The sequence below is a fragment of the Erithacus rubecula genome (genome assembly GCF_903797595.1).
Source record: "Erithacus rubecula genome assembly, chromosome: 16".
Lineage (NCBI taxonomy): Eukaryota > Metazoa > Chordata > Aves > Passeriformes > Muscicapidae > Erithacus > Erithacus rubecula.
In genome coordinates this window covers 833822-854763 of record NC_136668.1, presented here as the reverse complement: position 1 = coordinate 854763, position 20942 = coordinate 833822, and the positions used below count along the sequence as shown (strand labels likewise).

Below are 20942 nucleotides of genomic sequence, written 5' to 3'. Positions count from 1 at the left end.
CCTGTTCCATGGAGCACCCAGACATCAGGGAGCTCATCCCTGGGCTGTAGCCAGCCTGCTGTGACACTCTGGGGGGCTGTGCAGGCCAGGGGAGCAGGGACACAAGGGCAGCTCCTGTCCCAGGGGAGCAGGGACACAGCTCAGCTCCTGTCCTGTCCCAGGGGAGCAGGGACACAGCAGAGCTCAGCTCCTGTCCTGTCCCAGGGGAGCAGGGACACAGCAGAGCTCAGCTCCTGTCCTGTCCCAAGGGAACAGTGACACAGCTCCTGTCCTGTCCCAGGGGAGCAGGGACACAGCAGAGCTCAGCTCCTGTCCTGTCCCAAGGGAACAGTGACACAGCTCCTGTCCTGTCCCAGGGGAGCAGGGACACAGCAGAGCTCAGCTCCTGTCCTGTCCCAAGGGAGCAGTGACACAGCTCCTGTCCTGTCCCAAGGGAGCAGTGACACAGCTCCTGTCCTGTCCCAAGGGAACAGTGACACAGCTCCTGTCCTGTCCCAGGGGAGCAGGGACACAGCAGAGCTCAGCTCCTGTCCTGTCCCAAGGGAACAGTGACACAGCTCCTGTCCTGTCCCAGGGGAGCAGGGACACAGCTCAGCTCCTGTCCTGTCCCAGGGGAGCAGGGACACAGCAGAGCTCAGCTCCTGTCCTGTCCCAAGGGAACAGTGACACAGCTCCTGTCCTGTCCCAGGGGAGCAGGGACACAGCAGAGCTCAGCTCCTGTCCTGTCCCAAGGGAGCAGTGACAGCTCTTGTCCTGTCCCAGGGGAGCAGTGACACAGCTCCTGTCCTGTCCCAAGGGAGCAGTGACACAGCTCTTGTCCTGTCCCAAGGGAGCAGTGACACAGCTCAGCTCCTGCTCCCTCCCTGGACGCTCTCCCGGTGCTTCCCTCAGGAGCAGCTCCTGTTCCAGCTGCAAACCTTTGCCTCTTTTCCTGGTTCACTTGAACAGAGGGAGCTTCTCCTCAAATTTCTGCCATGCTGTTGTTTGAGGTCCAAAATTGCTGTCCTTGTGAGCAATACCATTTGTCCCCTGGTCCCTGAGCTGGCCAGCGGCTCCGCTGCCGTCCTCACATCCCAGCTGGAATCTCTCCCTGGAGGTGGGGCTGGGTCTGCTCAGGGCTGAGCACAGCCCTGGCCCCCACAGCAGTATGTTCTGGATTTTGCCATTGTAAATGGGTCTAATGTGACATGACAAGACCACAAAAATTGGATGTAAATTTACATTTTTGAATATACTGCTTGTTGTTTCACATGATACATTAGGGTATGCAGCTCCTTTTTGTAGTTTTTATTTTTACTATTTAAGTTTGGAAATGATGCCAAATTTTTGTATTTCTTTAATCAATGTGTTCTCTTCAGTGATATATATTGCATTATATATTGATGTGTATATCAATATATACTGATATGTATTACACTTACACATGCAAACACACTCAGTGGGGGTGGGAGATCCTAGCCTTTGCATACTATATAGCCTCTGCAGAGAGATCCCAAGCAGTGATATCTTGGTGTTGTGATGTACAGAAATGGAGAAGAGTATTAAACCATATTTAAGAATATAGTACAGACTCATGGTTTATTTTCTCTAGTCCAGGAAATTCCCCGCTTTTTGCTTTCAGCTCGGTGCCAGCTTTAGGGCTGGAGGTTGGAGGCAGCTCTTGCACAGCTCAGTTTGTGTTTCTGTATGTTTCCCCCTGTGCTGAGGCCCCTGAGGGCTCTGTCCAGTTCTGGCCCCTCGCTGCAACAAGAACACGGAGGGGCTGGAGCCCCAGGAGAGGCTGAGGGAGCTGGGCAGGGGCTCAGGCTGGAGCAAAGGAGGCTCAGGGGCCCTTGTGGCTCTGCACAACTCCCTGCCAGGAGGGGACAGCCGGGGGGGTCGGGCTCTGGGAACAGGGAACAGGGACAGGAGGAGAGGGAACGGCCTCAGGCTGGGCCAGGGCAGCTCAGGGGGGACAGCAGCAGCAATTTCCCCATGGAAAGGGAGCTCAGGGCTTGGAACTGCCCAGGGAGGGTTGGAGTGCCCATCCTGGAGGTGCCCAAGGAATTCCTGGAGGTGGCACTGAGTGCTCTGGGCTGGAGACAGGGTGGGGATCAGGCACAGCTGGGACTCGATTTTGGAGGGATTTTCCAACCTCAGTGATTCCATGATTCCATGGTTCTGTGTTTCTCTGGCACGCTCAGTTGCTCTTTGAAGCTGGAACTTAAAACTGTGACTTCAGAAGGAGGGAGAAATTCAAGATAGTCTAAAGGCCAAAGGCAGGTGCTAGGAGCGTTACCTGGGGTACCTGAACACCTGAGGCAGAGCAAGGATAGCCTGCAGCAGCACTCTGCCCTTAACATTCCCATCCCAGAACCCCAGGGTGGTTTTTAAGAAGTGTTTCCCTGTTCTGCCTCTTGGGGCCAGGCCAACCCAGGAAGAAGTGTCCTGGCTCCATGAGCTGCCCTGACATCTCTGGCTTCTGTGGCCAACCCACAAGTGTCCATGACTGGCCAGGGAGCACCTGCCTTCTCCCCCCAGTTGGGCAGGCAATTTGTGAGGGTCACCATCAGTACCAGGGCTTTTAAAGGATGTTTTAAATCCCCTCAGAGGTATTGCTTGGCTGAGATTCCCTGAGCCTCCACCTTGCACAGGAACAGGATCTGGGTGTGAGGCTCTTGTCACACTTGGGCTTGTGCAGTTATTCCTGGCTGAGATTTCCACATTTGTGCTCTGCCTCGTACAGTCTGATCTCAGCTGTGGCAGGAGGGACAGCCTGGCTTGTTCTCCATTCTCTGGATTCCCAAATTTTGGACATGGGAGGTTTCTGCTGGAGGAGACATAAAAGTGATGCACAAATATCGCACTATCTGTGACCCAGGTACACAAAAGTGATACTGTTCAGCTCATGGTGTAGGTAAAGGCATCAGTCTGAGCTCAGCACTAAATTAAAAATATTAAAATAATCCCTGGTTGGTGCAACCAGGGAAAGCTGCTGCCTGCAGAGAACTGCTCCTGCAGTCTCCCCACTTGATGCAGCCAGGCACGTGGGTGTGTATTGTTTAATAAAATCCCAAATATGTCTCAGCTGACCCTTTACTGGCAGCACCAAGCCTGGTTTCTGTGCATTCCAAGAGGAAGCAGGAGCAGTGAGGTCTGGCTGCTGTGGGGGGATGCCCAGAGCTCTCCTCCACTGTCACAGCCATGTTTGGGTGCTGCTCTTTCCTTCCTCTGCTCTTTCTTTCCTTATGGAGCTTGGCTGGTTCCTTATCCTTCCCCTGCACTGTCAGTGAGAGCACAGCTGTTCTGATGGCTGCTGGGTGCCCCTGGCACCTGGAACTCTCCCAGCAGCATCCATGGAAGGATAAGGCCCCTGGAGAGAGATGTGGTGAACCTTTTTTTCCTTTCAGCTGCCAGGAGCAGGTCACTGGTCCCTTTCACCCTTCAGAAAGTAGCTCTGCTTTTGTTCCAGGTGCACTCAGGTTGCTCTGTATCCAAAAGTGCCTTTTTTCACACAGAATATTGCAGAGCATCAGGTGGGTTCTCCCTGCCCTCTAAAGGTGGGCATCACCTGGCAGGTTCCCATCCAGGAGTCTCCAGCATATGACATTGCTGCTCGGATTGGGAAGGGAGTTCAGTGGGGCTGAGTTTGGGCACTTCCAGCAGCTTTGGGGTTGGAAGCTGGGCAGGATGGGTGGCTTTCTGCTGAGGAATAACTGTTTCTCCAGAAGGGATCCAATCTTGATTATCTGGAGCTGAGAGAAGAGTCACTTCCAGGATGTCACATGGAGCTGTTCCTGTGTGTGCTGGAGAGGCTCAGAGTCCCCATCCCTGTGTGCACCCGTTTGGATGCAGGGCTGGAGGCTCCTTGTCGTGGATCATCATCTCCTGGCTGCCTGAAGAGCTTTTTCCCTTGTGCCAAAGGCTTCAGCTCCTCTGAAAGCACCAGCTGTGTGTGCCTCCCCCCTTGGGAATAGCTGAAGTTTGGGGTGAGGCCACCCTGCTCCCTCGGCATTCCCTGCTCGGTTTCCAGCTGGCACCTCATGCTCAGATATTCTGATAGTGCTCTTCTGAAACCTCCTTTTTGTCTGGCTGTAATTAAAGCCAGAATTTGCCCTTTCTGGGTTGTTATTTCAGGAGCTGGAGCTCGGCCTGTGCTGTTGTCACTCGTGGGTTACAAATGCCATTGTCCCGAGCGGCCGGGCCAGGAGCTGGAGGCAGCTCTGGAATTTCACTGCACTATTTTTAGTCCGTGGTGAAAATTGCACTTCCAACACTTTTGAATCACTGTCAGTGCTTAAATAAATCAAAGGACAGGTCCTGGCTGCTGCAAGGAGCAGGATGAGGAGGTGACTTGGAGCTGCTACAGGGCTGAGCTGGGAATGGGTGAGTTGGGAGAGCCCTGCCCAGGCTGGGAAAGGGCTGTGGGAGCCAGATATTGCTGCCCTGCCACTGCTGTGCCACTGCCGTGCCAATGCTGTGCACTGTCCTGCCACTGCTGTGCCACTGCTCTGCCACTGTCCTGCCACTGTTGTGCCACTGCCGTGCCACTGCTGTGCCACTGCTGTGCCAATGCTGTGCCACTGCCCTGCCACTGCTGTGCCACTGCTGTGCCACTGTCCTGCCACTGCTCTGCCACTGTCCTGCCACTGCTCTGCCACTATCCTGCCACTATCCTGCCACTGCCCTGCCACTGCCCTGCCACTGCTGTGCCACTGCTCTGCCACTGCTGTGCCACTGTCCTGCCACTGCCCTGCCACTGCCCTGCCACTGCTCTGCCCTGCCACTGCTGTGCTACTATCCTGCCACTCCCCTGCCACTGCTGTGCCACTGCTGTGCCACTGTCCTGCCACTGTTGTGCCACTGCTGGGCCACTGCTGTGCCACTGCCTGCCACTGCTCTGCCAGTGCCCCCTGTCTGTCCCTCTGTGCAGGTGTCCCATGGTCACTGCATGTAGGGTGGCTCTGGACTCCTCGCTCATCTCACTGTGCCCCTTCTGGGGTCAGTTGTCCTCTCTATGTCCCCAGGTGTCCCCATTGGCTCTGCCATGGCTGCAGCCCCATGGCTGTGCCCTGTGTGCAGCCCTGCCCTCCTCAGAGCCACCACAGGGCTCACCCTGGTGGCAGCTCTTGGACAGCTGGGATGGAGGCAGGATTGCTGAAGGACCTCTGTAAATCCAGGTGAGTGAATGTCCCTTGTGTGGGGCTCTCCCCTTCCACTCCAGCCACCTCCAGAGCTGGGACACAAAAGCTGCTGCTCACCCACAGTTTCTCCTTTTCCATGCCAGGGCAGGAGATTCCTGAGAAGCTGCTTCACCTGTTTGGCCACCAGGTTCCCACACTGGCACAAATCCCTCCTCTCTGGCTAAAGGATCCTCACAGCTGTTTCCCTGCCTGGCTGTTCCCTTCCAGGAGAGGCCCAGGTGGCTGCTTTGCTGCTTTGCTTCCCTGTCCTTGGACTCCAGGACTTGCTTGTGATGAGGAACCCTCAAATCAGCTTGGCTGAGGCTCCCAGGATCTCCAGGTCCCCCCAAGCTGCTCTGCTCCCACAGCCTGTGGAGTACAAGAGGCAGTGGCTCTGGCAAGACCCTGGTGACACTGGTCTGGTCTGTGCAGCTGCCAGGAAGCTTGGCCAGCTCCAGGACAGCCCAATGTGGAAGGCTGTTGGGAGAAACAGCTCAGCTCATTATCCAGAAAAGATGTAGTGAGACAAAATCAAACAGTGTCCCCTCCAAAATCCTGCCCCAGGTGTGCTGTGGAGGTGCCAGGGCACAGACACAGAGAAAGCCTGTGTAGGGATAGAGCTGGGGAGGAACAGTGAGCAAATCCTTCCCTGGGACAGTGCATGGACAGAAAACATCGACTGAAGTGATGGCTGGGTTCAGTGGTCAGCCCAGGGGATGGAGGTTTCCAGGGGTTTTCTGAGCACACTTTTGCTTGATGCAGAAAGGCTCAGATGACCCTCAGGGAATCCCCACCCTGGTGCACAGCACAGAAACATCTCCAGGTCGGTGGGACTTTGCCTTCCACTTCCCCCCATATCCTCATCCTCACAGGAAAACTGGCAGAGCAAGTTCTCTTGGACTGGAGCTGCCCCAGCGGGGCCTCGTTAGCACTAATTAGCAGCTGTGTCCCTGCTGGCTGCCGTGCAGATGTGTGACATAGATCTGTCACGCACCCGGGAGGAGCCCCTGGCACAGCCCTGTCTGAGCAGGGCACACCCAGAGACTGCTCCTCAAACTCCTGCAGCCAGGTAGGCTTGGGAGCACTGTCCTTGAATCATGGAATCTTTTAGGGGGGAAAATCCCTCCAAGATCCAGCACCAGCTGTGCCCCATCCCCACCTTGTCCCCACCCAGAGCACTCAGTGCCACCTCCAGGAATTCCTTGGGCACCTCCAGGATGGGCACTCCACCCATCCCTGGGCAGTTCCAAGCCCTGAGCTCCCTTTCCATGGGGAAATTGCTGCTGCTGTCCCCCCTGAGCTGCCCTGGCCCGCCTGAGGCCGTTCCCTCTCCTCCTGTCCCTGTTCCCTGTTCCCAGAGCCCGACCCCCCCCGGCTGTCCCCTCCTGGCAGGGAGTTGTGCAGAGCCACAAGGGCCCCTGAGCCTCCTTTGCTCCAGCCTGAGCCCCTGCCCAGCTCCCTCAGCTGCTCCTCCTGGCACTGACGCTTTCCCAGTAAGTTTTTATCTCAGAATAAATTTATTAAAACCTGTTTTTTTCATCCTATTATGTCTTGGACTTGTTGCTGAGTCCTCATGAGGTGTTAAGCAGTGAGTTGGTCAGAAGCAATTTTAATTTACTGGTACAGGGATTGATATCCCCACTCTCGCTTTCCTTGGTGTTCCACACTAAAGACAAAACTTAAATGCTTTCCTTAATTAATTTTGATCTCTTTTTCTCACACGTCGTAGGAATTGCTTTTACCACACCATTAAAGGGCAGATTAGAGGAACTCCAATTCCATCTCACTGCTGCCTGAGTGAGACCCATCCTGATGTGCAACATCCATGGCTGTGGTGCAGGAACCCCTGGAACTGCTGGCATGGCAACACTGATTTACCCTTTGTCCAAATTCATGGAAAGTTTCCCCCCTGCTTTTTCTCTTTTTCATTTCTCCTCATTTCCTGTGCCCTGGGAATCCTTCAGAACTCCAGGCTGCGCTGTGGAAAGCTCCAGGAGCCTTGTGCTGTCAGCAATCCCTGCCCTGGGTATATTTAGACTGAGACATGCTGATTTTTACTTGGTGTCCCAAAGCAGATCTCTGCAGCCTTGGTTGATGTCCAGAGCCAAGGGCTGATCCGAGGGACAGCAGAACAGAGCTGGATTTTGTCCCACCCTCACCCAGTGACAGCTCTGTGAGGGGATGTCACACAGTGGGACAATTCCTCCTTCCTTGGGGGCTGCGATGGGAGCTGGGGAGGATCCAGCTCAGCTGCAGGTTTGGCAGGAAAAGGATGGATTTTCCATGGGGTGTCAGGGTGAGGGGCAGTGCTGCTGTGGGTTCGGGTTTGTGGCCCCGCTAAGAGGGACTTTGGGGCAGTGGCATCTTTGGGTTTGGCTTTGTCCACACGAATGGAAGTGGGGCAGCATTTGGGACACATCAATTTGTCACCCCCAAGCTGTGAGCAGCAGCAGGGCTTTGGTGGGGAGGGACACTTGCAGCTCTTGCTTTCCATTTTCAATGCTCTGAAAAGGGTCCAGACCTCATGGTAAGTATTGTTCTAACGATTTCGAGTGGGTGAAGGACATTTCTGCTGACACCAAGATCCTGTGGAGCAGGTGAGCTGTCACTAAGAAAGGACTTCACACCATTTTCATTTTCATCCTCCATCTCTTCACTATTGGCAGAGATTTGAAGTGGGTAACAGAAAACAATGCTTAGAGGAAGCTCTGGGTCCGTTTCATGGCAGCCCGTGCTGTGCTGTCACACAGGCTGCTCAGCACAGTGCAGCTCCCACAGCTGGGTCCCCTGTGTGGGGTCAGAGGGCAGCTGGGCGTCCTTGGTCCCCAAAGCAGCTCTGCCTGGCTCCTGTGGCACTGGCAACAGTTTGCCAGCAGGATCCAGACCCTAAGGGCGAACACACTGCTCGTGCCAAGGGCTGAGCTCAGTGGGTGCCAGCAAGACAGGCCTATAGCACAGATCAGGACTATTAAATAGAAGTGTTATTAAGTAAACATTCAGAGCCATCTCATGTATGGTTCGGAAGGGATATTAAAGGCCATCCAGTGCCACCCACCCCTGCCATGGGAAGGGACACGTCCCAGTCCCCACGGGCACTGCCAGGGATCAAGGGACGGCCCCAGCTGCTCTGGGCTTCTGTGCAGGGAAGGAGGGAGCGGGGTGGGGGGAGCTCACAGGCGCTTTCCAAGCTTTCGATCCCCCGGCGTGCAGCGCCAAACCTGGCCCCGACACCGGCCCTTCTCCCACATGGTTCTGCCCGCTCGGCAGCCCCGGCGCTCCCCGCCGCCCCACCGAGGGCTCGCTGTCGCACCACATCCCGTTCCGGCTCCCATTCCCGTTCCATTCCCGCTCCCGTGTGGGGCCCCTCAGCCCCGCCCCCTCCCACCGCGGGTCTCGCGCCGCTCCCAGCGCGCCCCGCGCGCCGCCCGCTGCCCCAATGCGCAGCGCGGGGCTCCCCGGGGGTGGGGCGGGCGCGTGAGGCTCTGCCCCCTTCCGCGATGCGCCCGTGACGTCGCGGCGGGCGCAGCGCGCGTGCGTTTGCGCGTGCGCGCGGCGGGGGCGGGCGGGCGCGGCGGGGCCTGGCGAGCGCGGGGCGGCGGCGGCGGGCCGGGCCGGGCGGGCGGAGCGGAGCGCCGCGCAGCGGCCCGCCGCGATGGAAGCCCGACTCGGTTATCGAGGACAAGACCATCGAGCTCATGGGAGTCACCCCCGGCCCCCGCGCACGCCGTCCCGCCCTCTCGGCGCGCCCGGCCTTGGGGTCCGAGCCGAGCCCGCGCTGCCCCCGCGGGCCATCCGCTCCCTCCCGCCTTCCGCCCTGGGGCGCCGCCAGCGCCTCCGTTTCATTGGAAATAAATAAATAACGACAGCGAAGCCCCGACGGAGCTGAACCGAAAGCGGAAATTGCCCCGGGCGGGGGGCCCCGGCTCAGCCCCTCCCGGCCCGGCCAGACCCCGCGGCCCCGGGGGCGGGTCGGGTTTCCGGGCCGACTCCCGCAGCCCCGCTCCCGCACACACGGAATTACCTAACCAGACCTAATTGGGTATTGACCATACCCTTAATTAACGCTTACACCGCTAAATTCGCCTCAGTGGAGAGGCAGTCGGTGGGAGCAGTGGAAAGAGCTGTTGGTTTGTTTTTTTTTAATATAAGCAAATTAGATTTCTATAAGCAAGTATAAGCGGCCCCTCGTTTTACTGCCTTTAGGGCAAGAATAAAATTCAGTTAGGAGCTGAGAGAGATTAGTAATCGGTAAATATCTTCTAATTATTTGTTAGAAGCATAATTGCTTTTTCTGCTAAGCCTAATTTGCTCTCTACATATAAGATTTCATTCAGTTCTCCAGACCTGAGGTGGCAGAATTGCAGATAATTTCCCTTTAAGGCACTCTGAAGTGAGCTGGGTTCAGTGGAGACATTAAATGGTCGTGTTTTAGCCAGTGGAGTTTTGCTAACCTACATGGCCAGCACAATACAACTTTCTTTTAATATGCGATCTGGTCTCAAAAAGCAGAGATAGAATGAAAAACTAAAAGGGGAAACCTACAAAGCGTTTGTGCCTTTAATTTCACTGATCACTGAGGGCAGGGGATTAAAAGCCACTCCTACCCTGGTGCTGTGGCCTCGCACTTGCCCTGGGGGACACGGGAGCCATCAGTGCCCTGAGCAGGGGGACAGGGCTGGGCCAGCTCTGTGGGGACCGCCGCTCACCAGCTGCCCAGGAGATGTCTCCAAAGTTCCCGGGGTGGGAAGTGTGCTCTGATGGCTTCTTCCCTCCCTGGAGCAGTCCCCAACACTCCTCAGCTTTGGGTTCTGTGAGGTGCTCAAATAGCTCTTGAAGCTGGAAGTTTTGGCTCCCTGAACTTTCAAAACCCCCACTCCTTTGTGTTTTTGCAAGTGCTCTCCATTTTAGTGTCTCCTCTTTGTGGCTAGGTTGTATCAGGAGGAAGCAAATGGGACTGCTGCTGGTGAGTGTTGTATCCTCCACTTGCTGGAGCTGGGAAATGTGCTAATCCATGCAGATAGCAGTGGGGTTAGTAGGAGTTTTAGTATGTAGTAGGAGGTTTAGAAATACACTCTTCTCTCTTTCACAAGAAATGAATAAATATAAAAATCGAATAAGATGAACAATTAATTCTGTACTTTCCAAGAGAAAATGGTGCTCTGTACAATGTAGTGAATTTAATGTTAACCTTCGTGGAGGCTTGCACAGGATCACTTGTGTTTGAGTGGAGATGTTTCCCTAAAATCATTGAAATCATTCCTGAATGCAGACATTGAGGCTTTCCCTTCTGGTGTGGTGCAGAATGGAAGATTCTCCAGGAGATTTGTTTGAATCCACAGGGCAGAAGCTGTTTGGGCTGAGCTCCCCGTTGGGGATTTCTCTATGACCTGGGAATGGGAGTCAGTGCTGTGGGAAATATCCAAACCCAGGCTCATCCCTGCCTGCCAGACCCGGGGGGATGCTGCTGTCTGTAAGAGTGTTCCACATTCCTAGAAGCAGATGTTTTATCATGATCAGATAGCTGGAGTTTGGTGCACTTTTGCTCAGTCACTTCAGTGCCAGGGATGTATCTGTAGTAAATACAGGAGCAAATGTGTGATGTGAAAGTTCTGAGGAGAAAATACACGGTAATTGTGAGGGGCTGATAACAAGAGGAAATGTGTCAACATGAATTACATGGATGTTTCAGAACTGTGCCTTGCACTGATAGATCATTTGCATTGATTTAAAGGAAAATCATTCATGGAAATAATACTGCTCTATTTTAAAGGCTGGAATCTCAGAGAACATTTGAAGGTTTCAGAGTGACAACTTTGGTTTGCTGTGTGAAGTTTCAGTGAGTGTTCCCGGGCTGCTGTGTCCCTCAGGACACCTCCTGTGCTGCTCCGTGGATCCTGCAGTGGTCATTCCCAGGGGGATGAGCGTTGGGTGATGCCATTCCATGGCTTCCATATGCAGGTGGTGCCCACTGCAGGGCTGAGACACCCCCGGGGTTCCCTGGGACTCCCTGGAATGCCCAGGCTGAGGCTCCTGCCTCAGGGAAGTGCTGGGTGTGAGCATGGGACTGAGGAAGTAATCCAGAACAGATGGAGGGTCAGCCCCAGGCACTGAAGGGGCTCTCTCTGCCTCTGGTTTTGGTTTTCTCGGTGAAATTAGATAACTGTGACCTTTTTGCTCTTTTAAAGAACCAGCAACAATGCCTTGTGATATAAGTTCTGTTACCTGCAGATCCGAGTTGTGTATAAAATCTGTGTTCAGCTGCATCAGCCCTGTGATTTGCTTTTACCTTCAACACCTGCTAAAAGCCTTGTGTTCTTCATTTGCCCAGGAAGCTTCCCATAATTGTTATTTAGTGTTACCAGCAGCTTTCAGGGTGAGGGGGGGGTTAGCTGCTTAGGTTGGACTGAGGTGGTTTTTACAGAGTACATCAGTGTGGTAAGTAGTTTGGGGGGCTTTTTATACATTAATGGGATGACCTGTGTGCAGCATGAGATGTGGATGGCATAATAAAATTAACCTGCTGCTCCCAGGCTTCTGTAGCCACCAGCCACCCATGGGAGATGGCTCCTGAGCAGGAATTCAGCTGTGTGGAAATTGTCCCCTCACTGAGCTTGTGACCCCCGTGTTTCACTGTGGCCTTGCTGCTCTAGCTGCTCTCCAAACACATCCCTGTGCTGGCAGGTTCAATTCAGCATTCACTGCTCTGTGATAGGAGCATGGAAAGGTTTGGGAAAGGCCATACCTGGGAATAAAATGGGCAAGCACTTGTTCACACTGCTGTCATTTGTGTCTTGAAGTTATATATATGGAAATAATCTTCCTAACACACAGCCTTCAGTGTCTAGAATGCCTCTCTGGCTCTCATAAGTGTCCAGTGTTTAAGTACCTCAGTAAATAATAAATGAAGAATTATAATTTAATATCTTGCCAAAAGCCTTTCTGTTTCTCCTGGCAGGACTTTGATGTGAGGTGGAGGTGTTCAATTCAGAGGTACCAGTGTGAGAAGGAAATGTTTCACACAGGCCTCCCCGAGCAGCAGCAGCTCCTGCCGTGAATCACTCCAGGGCTACTTGAAGTTCCTTGGGTTGCTGCAACTGGAAATGGTTGTGCCCCCAAACTATTTAAAGCTTAATGTTCAAGATAAATCCCAGCATTCTGCTTGGAAGCTAAAATACAGCTGCTGTATATATATCTCAGTTGGGGCTATAGTGCTCTGTCTTTTTCCTTCCCTTAGTCATTGCAAGCCAAGCAGCAGTTCGATTGGTGGGATTTTTTTCCCCCCACATATTCTTAGAGGAATCTTTCAAAGAGTTGACTTTTGTAGTGACAGAGAAGCAGGCAATGATCATCTTTGCAACTGAAACAAAGGAGGTACTGTTCTAGCTAAATGTGTCTGCTTCTTAATTGAAGCCTGGGAGTAGATGGAGTTAGTAGGGCGTTTGTAAACCTGTGTGTAACCTAGATGTGCTTTCTTCAGCAGGATAACGATCTGTTTGCTTTGCTGGTATTAATCCTCAGTAGCTCAATGAGCAGAGTTGAGAGCTGCATTTTGGACAGTAAAGCATGCAGGGTTTCATACATGGGGAAAAGGCAGTGGCTGGAGCAAAGAGCTGAAGAGGTGGTGGTGGGAGGGATGTGAGGAAGGCACAGCCCTGGGGTGAGCCTTGGGGCAGGGGATGTCAGGTGTGTGCTGCTGCCAGGCTCTGAGTGACAGTCCCATTTCAGAGAGTGCCTTGCAGGAGAAGAATGCACATCTGAAGAGAAGAGATTGCTGTGACTTTGGCAGTGGTGCAGAAAATGCGAAGGAAGAGCTAAAGAACATGAATTAGAGCAAGGCAGCTGCACTCAGAGCTGGTGGAGTGGTGGAAAAAGGGGACAAAGAATGTGGAAAGCTTTACCCTTTGGGAAGGGTTAGCTAAAGCAGTGGCCTGATGGGGGAAATGAGATGGCAGAGGGAAGGAGGCTGTAAAGATCAGCAGTGTGTAAAGGAAAGTCATCTGGGGTTTGTGGTGATGGTGGCAGCAGCCATCAGTTGAAGGGAAGCTGCAGATGTGCCAGTTGTGGGGGAACTTCTGAAACTGAATTGCTTTTGGTTCTTAATAAAAGGAAGTTACCGATTCTTGGGGAGACTAAGCCCTGGTGTTTCACCAGAGACTTTTAAAATCTCATTTGAGACTTGGAGGTTTCTCACCTCATGCTGCAGTTACATTTTCTAACATGACAAAGTTCTCCAAGCTTTGCCTGGTGCTGGGCTAGTGAGGTGAAGCCTAGAAGTTCCTGCATCCTGGAACACGTGCAGGGCTCCTCTGGGTGAGTGTGATCTGGCAGCTCTGGGCTCCATGGCTGTCCCAGAGCTCTGCCTTGGAGAGATCCCTGTGCAGGTCCTGTGGAATGAGATCTGTCTCTGCAAGGCAGCTGCTGTGGCTGTAGCTGCCCCCTCTGAGTGCTCTGAGCTGGCTGCTTTGAAGAGCCCGTGTGCCTTTGCTGTGTGTCCCTCAGGATCCAGGGCTGTGAATACTGCGAGGATTTGGGTCACTGAGGAGTGTTGTGAGCAGCATGGCAGCAAAACCTGCCTTGTTACAAGCTGTACCTCAGAGAGACCTGGCAGTGCTCTTTGAAGGATGGATGTACCTTTTCATTTCGTGTCATGTTCTCTGATACACCATTGCTGTTGTTAGATCAGCTTGCTGTGTCTCTGGGTGTGTGGGTCGTTGCTGTGCAGGGTGGAGGTCGCTGGTGCTTTGCCATTTCCCTTTGCCCTGTCCCTGGGCAGCTCAGGGTGCCTGTACAGTGTGCTCTGCTCAGGGAGATTGCTGATGGCTTTCAGATGAAATGCATGTTGCAGCAAATGTGCCAATGCGAGAGGAATGATGTGTGGGAGAGAACAAGAGACCGTGCTTGTGAGAGGGCTGCTCCGTGACAAGGAATTTTTTTTTTTTTTTTGTTGCAGGGCAGAAAATGAATTGAAGGGAAATGAGGATATTGACTGAGTTGTTTAAATTAATGCTGACGGGTAACAATCCTTTCCTTCCAGCTTTTTCCTTGTCGACGTCTTCTTTATCCGAATGCCACTGTTTATGTTGTTACATAATCTGATTTCGTGGTTTGATTTTTATGGCATCATTATTCACAGAAAATCCACTTTTTTCTGGAAAATCCCTTCCTTCCCCAGTTTATTGATGTATTTATGAGCTCAGTGGTATGACATCTGACAGCCTACTCTGTTTTCCTGTACCACTTCCACACATTTCCCAATGTGAGCGATGCATGACCCAGAGCAGGTAATGCAAAAATAACACAATGCCATTGGTGTTTTAACATCCAAAAGCACTGACTCTTTCTGAAAACTTAATTTGCTTCTCATGCAGGCTAAATTAACAATGGGACCGTTTGAAAGCATGTTGTTTCCTTGGTGCTTTGTTAATCCGCATCGCTGCAGGACTTGCATCCTTGTACTTCCACCCCAGGAAATGAACAGTTTTGTTTGGGATCAAAAAGTAGTTCAGCTTCCTGGGCCCGTTTGTAGGATGAATACAGATGGAAATTTGTAAGATGTAGGTAGGGACCTACATGCTAGGAATAGGGAGTGATGTGTTTTCTGGGTAAAGTGGCAAAAAAAGCTTTTTGGGTCAACTTCAAGCTGTTGGCATCACTACAGAATTTTGGTTTGCTCATTGACTTAGATGAGAGAGGAGAATCACTATATATAAAAATATATATATCTATATTCAGTGTTGTGAGTTTGCTCTGAGCTCCATTTTGCTGAGGAGTTCTTGAACGTGGAGTTTTGGTACAAAAGTTGTGCTGATGTACACTGTTTGCCTTTTTGAGAGGTGGAGGTATTTCAGCATGGTTTGCGTGATGAGGCTGTTTTCAAGTATTCCAACCTTTGCAGTGAAGCCAGGTTTGGTTTCAGGCAAAAATGCCTAAAGCTCTTTGAAAATCTATACTCAGAATTTGCAAAACTTAGGAAGTTCCAGCTAGGACTTGATAGAAAATCTCATTGGCAATTCTCTAGGGCAGGGGAGGACTAGCCAGGGAAACTTGTTGTTCAGGCTGTCTCCAGCACACCAGTCCTTCTGGAGACAAAAATCAGACCTGTGCTGTTACACTTGCAAATAATGTTAAGGTTTGGCTTCATGGAGAAGTGCTCTCCTTCCAGCACCCTGCTGGCTCTGCAGTGACTTAGCAAATCGGTACATTTATATAATTTGATAGCTGGCTTCTTGCTGAGCTATATTGTACTCTGAAAATTCTGAGTCATATGCCTTGACATCCTAGCACTTTCCTTGGCAGCCTTAAAAATCATGCATTGGACATGGTACTGGGCCTGGAGCACAGCTTTGTCCTTGAAATGCTGCTCTGGGATTGACCGCCCGAGCCAGTGCTGGGAAGCAGGAAATCCCCCCACCATGAATGAAAATGCTCCTTTTTGGGGAGCTGTGGGCAGTCAGGGACAGTCCTGCCCTCATGGAGACAGTTTCTTGGCACAGCTGGGAACAGTTTCTCCACCCTTCTGTGAGCTGCTGGAGCTTGAGACGTGGGGCACAGCCGTGGGGGCTGAGGTTCAGCTCTCTGGAGGGCTCAGAGCAGAGAGGGTGAGAGGTGGTGGTGATGTGTCCTCTGGGATGTTTTGTTCTCACTGCTGCTAGGGGAAGCTCTGGAAGCCATGGCCCCAAGTTTTTGAAGCTCTTGGTGGAAGTTGCACAGTTTGGTCTCTGTAGGCTGAGCTTTCTGTTGCAGTGGAGTGTGAGTTTTCTGCAGACCCCATCTTTGAGGTGTCACTGTTCCAGCTGCTTTAAAGTAGTCACACTCCCACTGTGCTGCTGGCAGGACTGGCTGAGGCCTTTAATCTCCCTGCTTAGCAAGAGGTGACTGCTCCTTGTCCCAGCACTAGTGTGCAGTGCTCTTCTGGTTTGAGATTGTTTTCTAGAGGCTCAGCAGTACTGTAAATATACTGAATTCAGTGCTGATGTTCATATCAGGAATGTCTTGACAACTCCATCTTTTTGCTGCAGACGTGTAAGGCAAATGAGGTCATTTTGAGCCTGGAAACAGGGAAGTAATCATTGCAGTGATGTGCTTTAGAGAATGTTTATGGCAGACCAGGAGAACTGCATTGAGCTGTTGTGCAAAGCTGTGTTCCTGGAGCAGGCCTGTGAGGTGTGAGCTGATGGTTGAAGCTTTAGGACTTGCTTTGTTATTTGCTTTGTAGCTTCTCCTCCTCTTCCTCAATCTTAGCAAAGTGAGCTGTACCCCAAAACACTTGTTTGGGTGAGCCAGGATAAGGGAAGGAGCAGTTTCTTGGCTGTAAATGCGTTTCTCTGTCTTAGATCCACCAATCCGACAACCCCACTAACGTAGTCGGGCCCGGGCTGGGCAGGTGCCTGGGCTGCCTTGTCTCTAACAGCAGTAGCAGTAATTGGGATTTCGTTCAAGAAAGAAGTAGATACACCAAGCTGAAGATGATTGGCTGCTCTCTTTTAACAGACAAGTCTGAGAAGGAAAGCCCATTCGAATCCCCTTTCATTCTGGATTGGTGGATCTGAAGCCCAGAAACAAAGTTTCAGGTAAGAAGTCACCCTGTACTATATCTTGCTGCTTCTGCTTAGATGAGTTTGTCCGCACATCGAGTCTCTCGCTTGAGCTGCTTCGTGTCCCCCAAGAGTTAGGGCACAGGAATCAGCTGCTGAGCTCACAGTCATACAGGGTATGGCCCGGAAATGCAGCAGTACTGGAGGGAATTGCCAGGCTGCTGTGGAACACAGGCCTGGGAGCACAAGGTGAGCTTGTGTGTGTGCAGAATGGGCACAGAGCCATTGGCTGCCACATCCTGCTGCTGGAAGGGGAGACCAGCCTTGCCAGTGACTGCCTTGGGCTCCTTGTGGAATTCAGGGAGGTCCCAGTTCTGAGTTCTGTCCCTGTCCTCTGATGGCTCCATCACAACTGGAGAGAACTTCTCTGCTTATTCCTAGGACAGTTTCCTGTAGCTTTTCCTGCTGCAGTGCCGTTTGAGATTTTCTTGTGGGCAGCATTTGGATGGGTGTCCCAAACCCTTCCTGAGCTGTCAGTGTGAAGCTCTGGCCCCAGCTGTTTTGGGACAATGGGTTTATGTCAGTGGGCGTGGTAACAGTGGATTTATTTCAGAGTTAGGGAGAGCGATTGTACTTGGAGTCCCATTCCTCTGAGGTTTGGGATGCCTGCAGAAAGCTACAACAGCTTATCTTGGAGATGGTTTTGGAAGGTGTTCGTGTGCCTCTGCAAGACAGGCTGGGTCCCTGGCTGGCAGGAAAATAAAGTGGTATAAGTTCAGTATCATACCTGGTGTGAGTGGGAGAGCTGCAGGTCTCAGTGCCCATCTTTACTCTCAGATGGTGCTTTGATGGACTTGGCAGCTTCTTCCTGAAGTCACTGTGAACCAATGTACCTGGGTTGCTGTGGGCAGTAACTGCAGTGATGCTCAGCCTCTGTTCTCCTTTGTGGGCAGTTACTGCAGTGGATGGTGAGGCCTCAGTGTTTAAACTCCTGTAGCAGACACTCCTGTAGGGTGCTGTTGATCTCATGCATGGTTTTCATTCTGCATTTGTTCTGCTGGTGTGGTATTTTGTGCCAAAATTATATTTGAATTTAATTGATAAGTACATTTATAATTAATTACTTGTGCAAAGGGTGCTGTTGTTTCCTGGTTTGATTTTTCCAGTAGTTGAATTTTATTTGGTTAGGGTGGAGAAATGTGTTTTAGTGTGACTCTTTAAAATAAACCAGAGGGAGAATCTAAGGGAAATACTTACTAAACTTAGACTGACACCTTTCTTGCATTCTCATCTAATATCAAGTTGAATTTGCTCCACAGACCCATCAGACTCACTTTGGAGTTAAAACTGTAAAATAATGTCTCTCTGTGGAATATCTGCAGTTCAGGGTGTGCCTGTTTCTAAAATGAGAGAATAGGGAGGCAGAAGTGAACTTGGCATCTTTAGTGATGAAAACTGAAAAGAGGAAATAATTTAAAGTATACAGAGCAGGGGAAAAAAGAGGAAGCATAAATGAGTGCTCCTGCTGATCAAGATCCTCGATGTTATTTAATATTGCTTAACTTTTGGAAACATCAGCCAGCCCTAGGAAGGCAGCAGTAGAGCTGAGCAGGTTGGAAGTTTTGCTCTTGCCTGTGTTTTGATTGTTACATTTCAGAAAGTGTAGTGTGAGGCAGCTCTCAGAGCTGTGTCAGAATTCCTGTGCAGCCTTGGGGAGTGCAGCCCTGCCTGGCAATCCTGGGCTTGTTCCTGGCAGCCCAGGCTCCACAGGCACCAGACCCTGGGAGTGCTCTACCAGCTTTGGCTGTTGTAGGATTTATTGTTAACTCTGTTGGGCCTCAGCCTTGAAAACATCATACAGAAGGGTTTGAGGCAGCTGTGAACGTGTTAGACAAGTTTCAGCCATGTTTTCTCTCTGTTTGACTCCCTGCAAGTTTCTCCTGTGTGTTTGGCAGTGCTAGGCCTGTGTTCCCCACTCAGGATTTGCCCTGAGTTGCTGGCTGGAGATGTGTGTAAGTCCCTGTTCTGCTGCAGTAGAGCAGGAGAAAGTGTTTTGCTTCAGAAAAGGCCTTTTAGTGTAACACAGGGGATGTTAGTGCAGAAAGGAGCATCACACAGCTGTGGGAGCTGGGGTTGTATGTACATGAAAGAAGCCAGGGCTAATCTAAATGCTGTGTATTTTGGAAAATTGAGATTATTTCCATTAATGTTCAGAGTGACTTATGCAAACATCTCAGGATTTTCTTCACAGTCCTTTGTATCTTCTTGAAAAAAAGCTGCTGTATCTCATGAGTCTTATCCTGATGAATAAATTATAATGGAGTAAGATGGTTATTCTATTCAAAGAAAGCATTTAATCTTCTCTCCACTGAACCCATATTCCTTTTGTAGCATTGACTGTGTGTAGCAAACACACCCTTTGATCTTCAGGAGCAGAGTGGGACAGCGTTATCCATCAGCCTCCTGGGAATTCAGTGTCCTATCTAGAGCGTCGCTGTGGTAATGAGGAGAATTCCTCTCATCAATTCTTTCCCCTTGTCTTGCTTTCAATTTCCTGATCCCTCACTTAGTGTTTTTCCCCAAATGCAAGAGCTTGTGTGCAGATCTCAAATGGCTGTTGGAGGGTTGTTCCATTGAGCAGTTTCTATTGTGAATGGCAATGATTTGGCTTAATTGATTTTCCTGATGGCACTGTGACTCAGCTATTGGTTACCTAATTTTTTAGAATGATCTGATAGCAGTAAAAGAACGATGAAAAAAATTGTAGAAGTTGAAATGAATTTTCCACTCTCATTGAGAAATTCACTTTTGCATTTGTAGCTCATGGAAGGACAGAAATAAATGTAAGAGTAAATTAGATCTAAACCAACTTTGTTGCCCCGGAGTCCAGTTCTGCTGAAATTGAAGCAGGTGGGCTGGAATGCACATGTAAAGCTCCCTGGAATGTGGAAATGTGTTGTGGGGATGGTACTCCAGCAGCCTTCTGAGTGCCCAGGCACAGCGAGGTCGCAGCTGGCCATGGGGATGGCAGGGATGTGGTGGCACCGATTGCAGCACGTGGGCACAGGGCACCTCCCTGGGCACAGGGCATCTCCCTGGGCCCAGCCTGGCTCTGCAGGGCCAGCAGGGGGGCCCAGGGTGCTGCTGTTGGTCAGGCAGCCATGTCTGTGCCCCCGGGGATGCAGGGACTGTCCCCTGCCAGCCCGGCTGTCCCTGCATGTCCCACAGAGTTCACACAGCCCCTTGGTGTTCTGTCCCACCTGTGCACTCATTCCCAGCCCAGGGCTGCAGCACTGCTCTGTCTGCCTCTGTTTGGGAAAAGCACCAGGTAAGATCTGGAGGAAATCCCAGCCTGCAGCCCGGGAGGGAGTTGGAGTGGGCTGCTGTTCCTGCCCCGAGTAAAATAATACTGAAGGCCTTGAAACGATGTTACTGCTCATATTTCTTATGTCTGTGTGTGGTTAATGCTGATTTTTGAGGAGATCTGAGCTTGCCATGAAGTTGGAGGTGAGAGCATAAGGCTTTGTCCTCAAACCTAAGCTGGCTTTTCAGTGCCCCCAGCCATGGAGAGGGCTTTAAATAGCACCACTTAACCCCAACAATTATCAATATTAAGTGTTGATGGAAATAAAGAAATACCAATTGTGTTGGTCCAGGCCTAAATCAAAGTAAACTAACCAGGAAATCATCAATATTGAGTAGCATGTAAGTTTGTTATAGCTAAAAATCTGAAAAAAATTCACAGTCAAGATTGTGGTTATTTGGTTGTACCTTTTTTCATATTTTTGCCTTAAGACCAGAGTTTCCCAAGCTCTAAACGCACCAATAAATTTTGATTCCCTAAATTATCTTGTATAAATGAAATTAATGCAGTGAAAAACTCATAATTTTAGTATTTTATAAAATTTACAGTTTAAGTCTGGGTTATGTAAATGCTGTCATTCCAGATTATGACACTGCAGTAATGCCATGCCCAGGTTGCAGAGGTGTTCTAATTCCATCAAGAGTAGAGGCCATAGGCATTTCTCAAGCAATTTAATGGGCTTTAGAGGATAAAAGAGTGAGGTTTTTTTAAGGGATACTAAAGTGTGAGGATTTCCATGTGACAGTATCCCATGCACTGAAAGAAGCAATTTCTGGGAATTTTGCACTGCTTTAACCAGGCTGTGCTGTAACCTGGGAGAAGTTCAGAGTGAAGGAAAACTTTGGCTAGTTCAGAGCCTGAGAGGGTGTTTTTATACCTCCA

At 51.0% G+C, this 20942-nt stretch overlaps 1 protein-coding gene across 3 annotated transcripts in view; it reads left to right on the top strand.

Annotated features, from left to right (window-relative positions):
- Positions 1–8788: 8788 nt before the first annotated feature.
- The window catches only part of FBXW11 (F-box and WD repeat domain containing 11), a 57749-nt gene continuing 45595 nt past the window's right edge, over positions 8789–20942 (top strand). Inside the window, exons 1-2 of one of the 3 annotated variants that reach the window (XM_079319908.1) lie at positions 8808–8860; positions 16653–16732. Coding sequence is in view for 1 of the 3 variants with exons in the window: in XM_079319907.1 (XP_079176033.1) it covers positions 8858–8860 (3 nt within the window). In the remaining 2 variants the exon portion in view is untranslated. Of the gene's footprint in view, positions 8861–16652; positions 16733–19087; positions 19196–20942 lie in introns of those variants that run through there. The other 2 variants (XM_079319909.1, XM_079319907.1) reach the window with 2 other exon arrangements.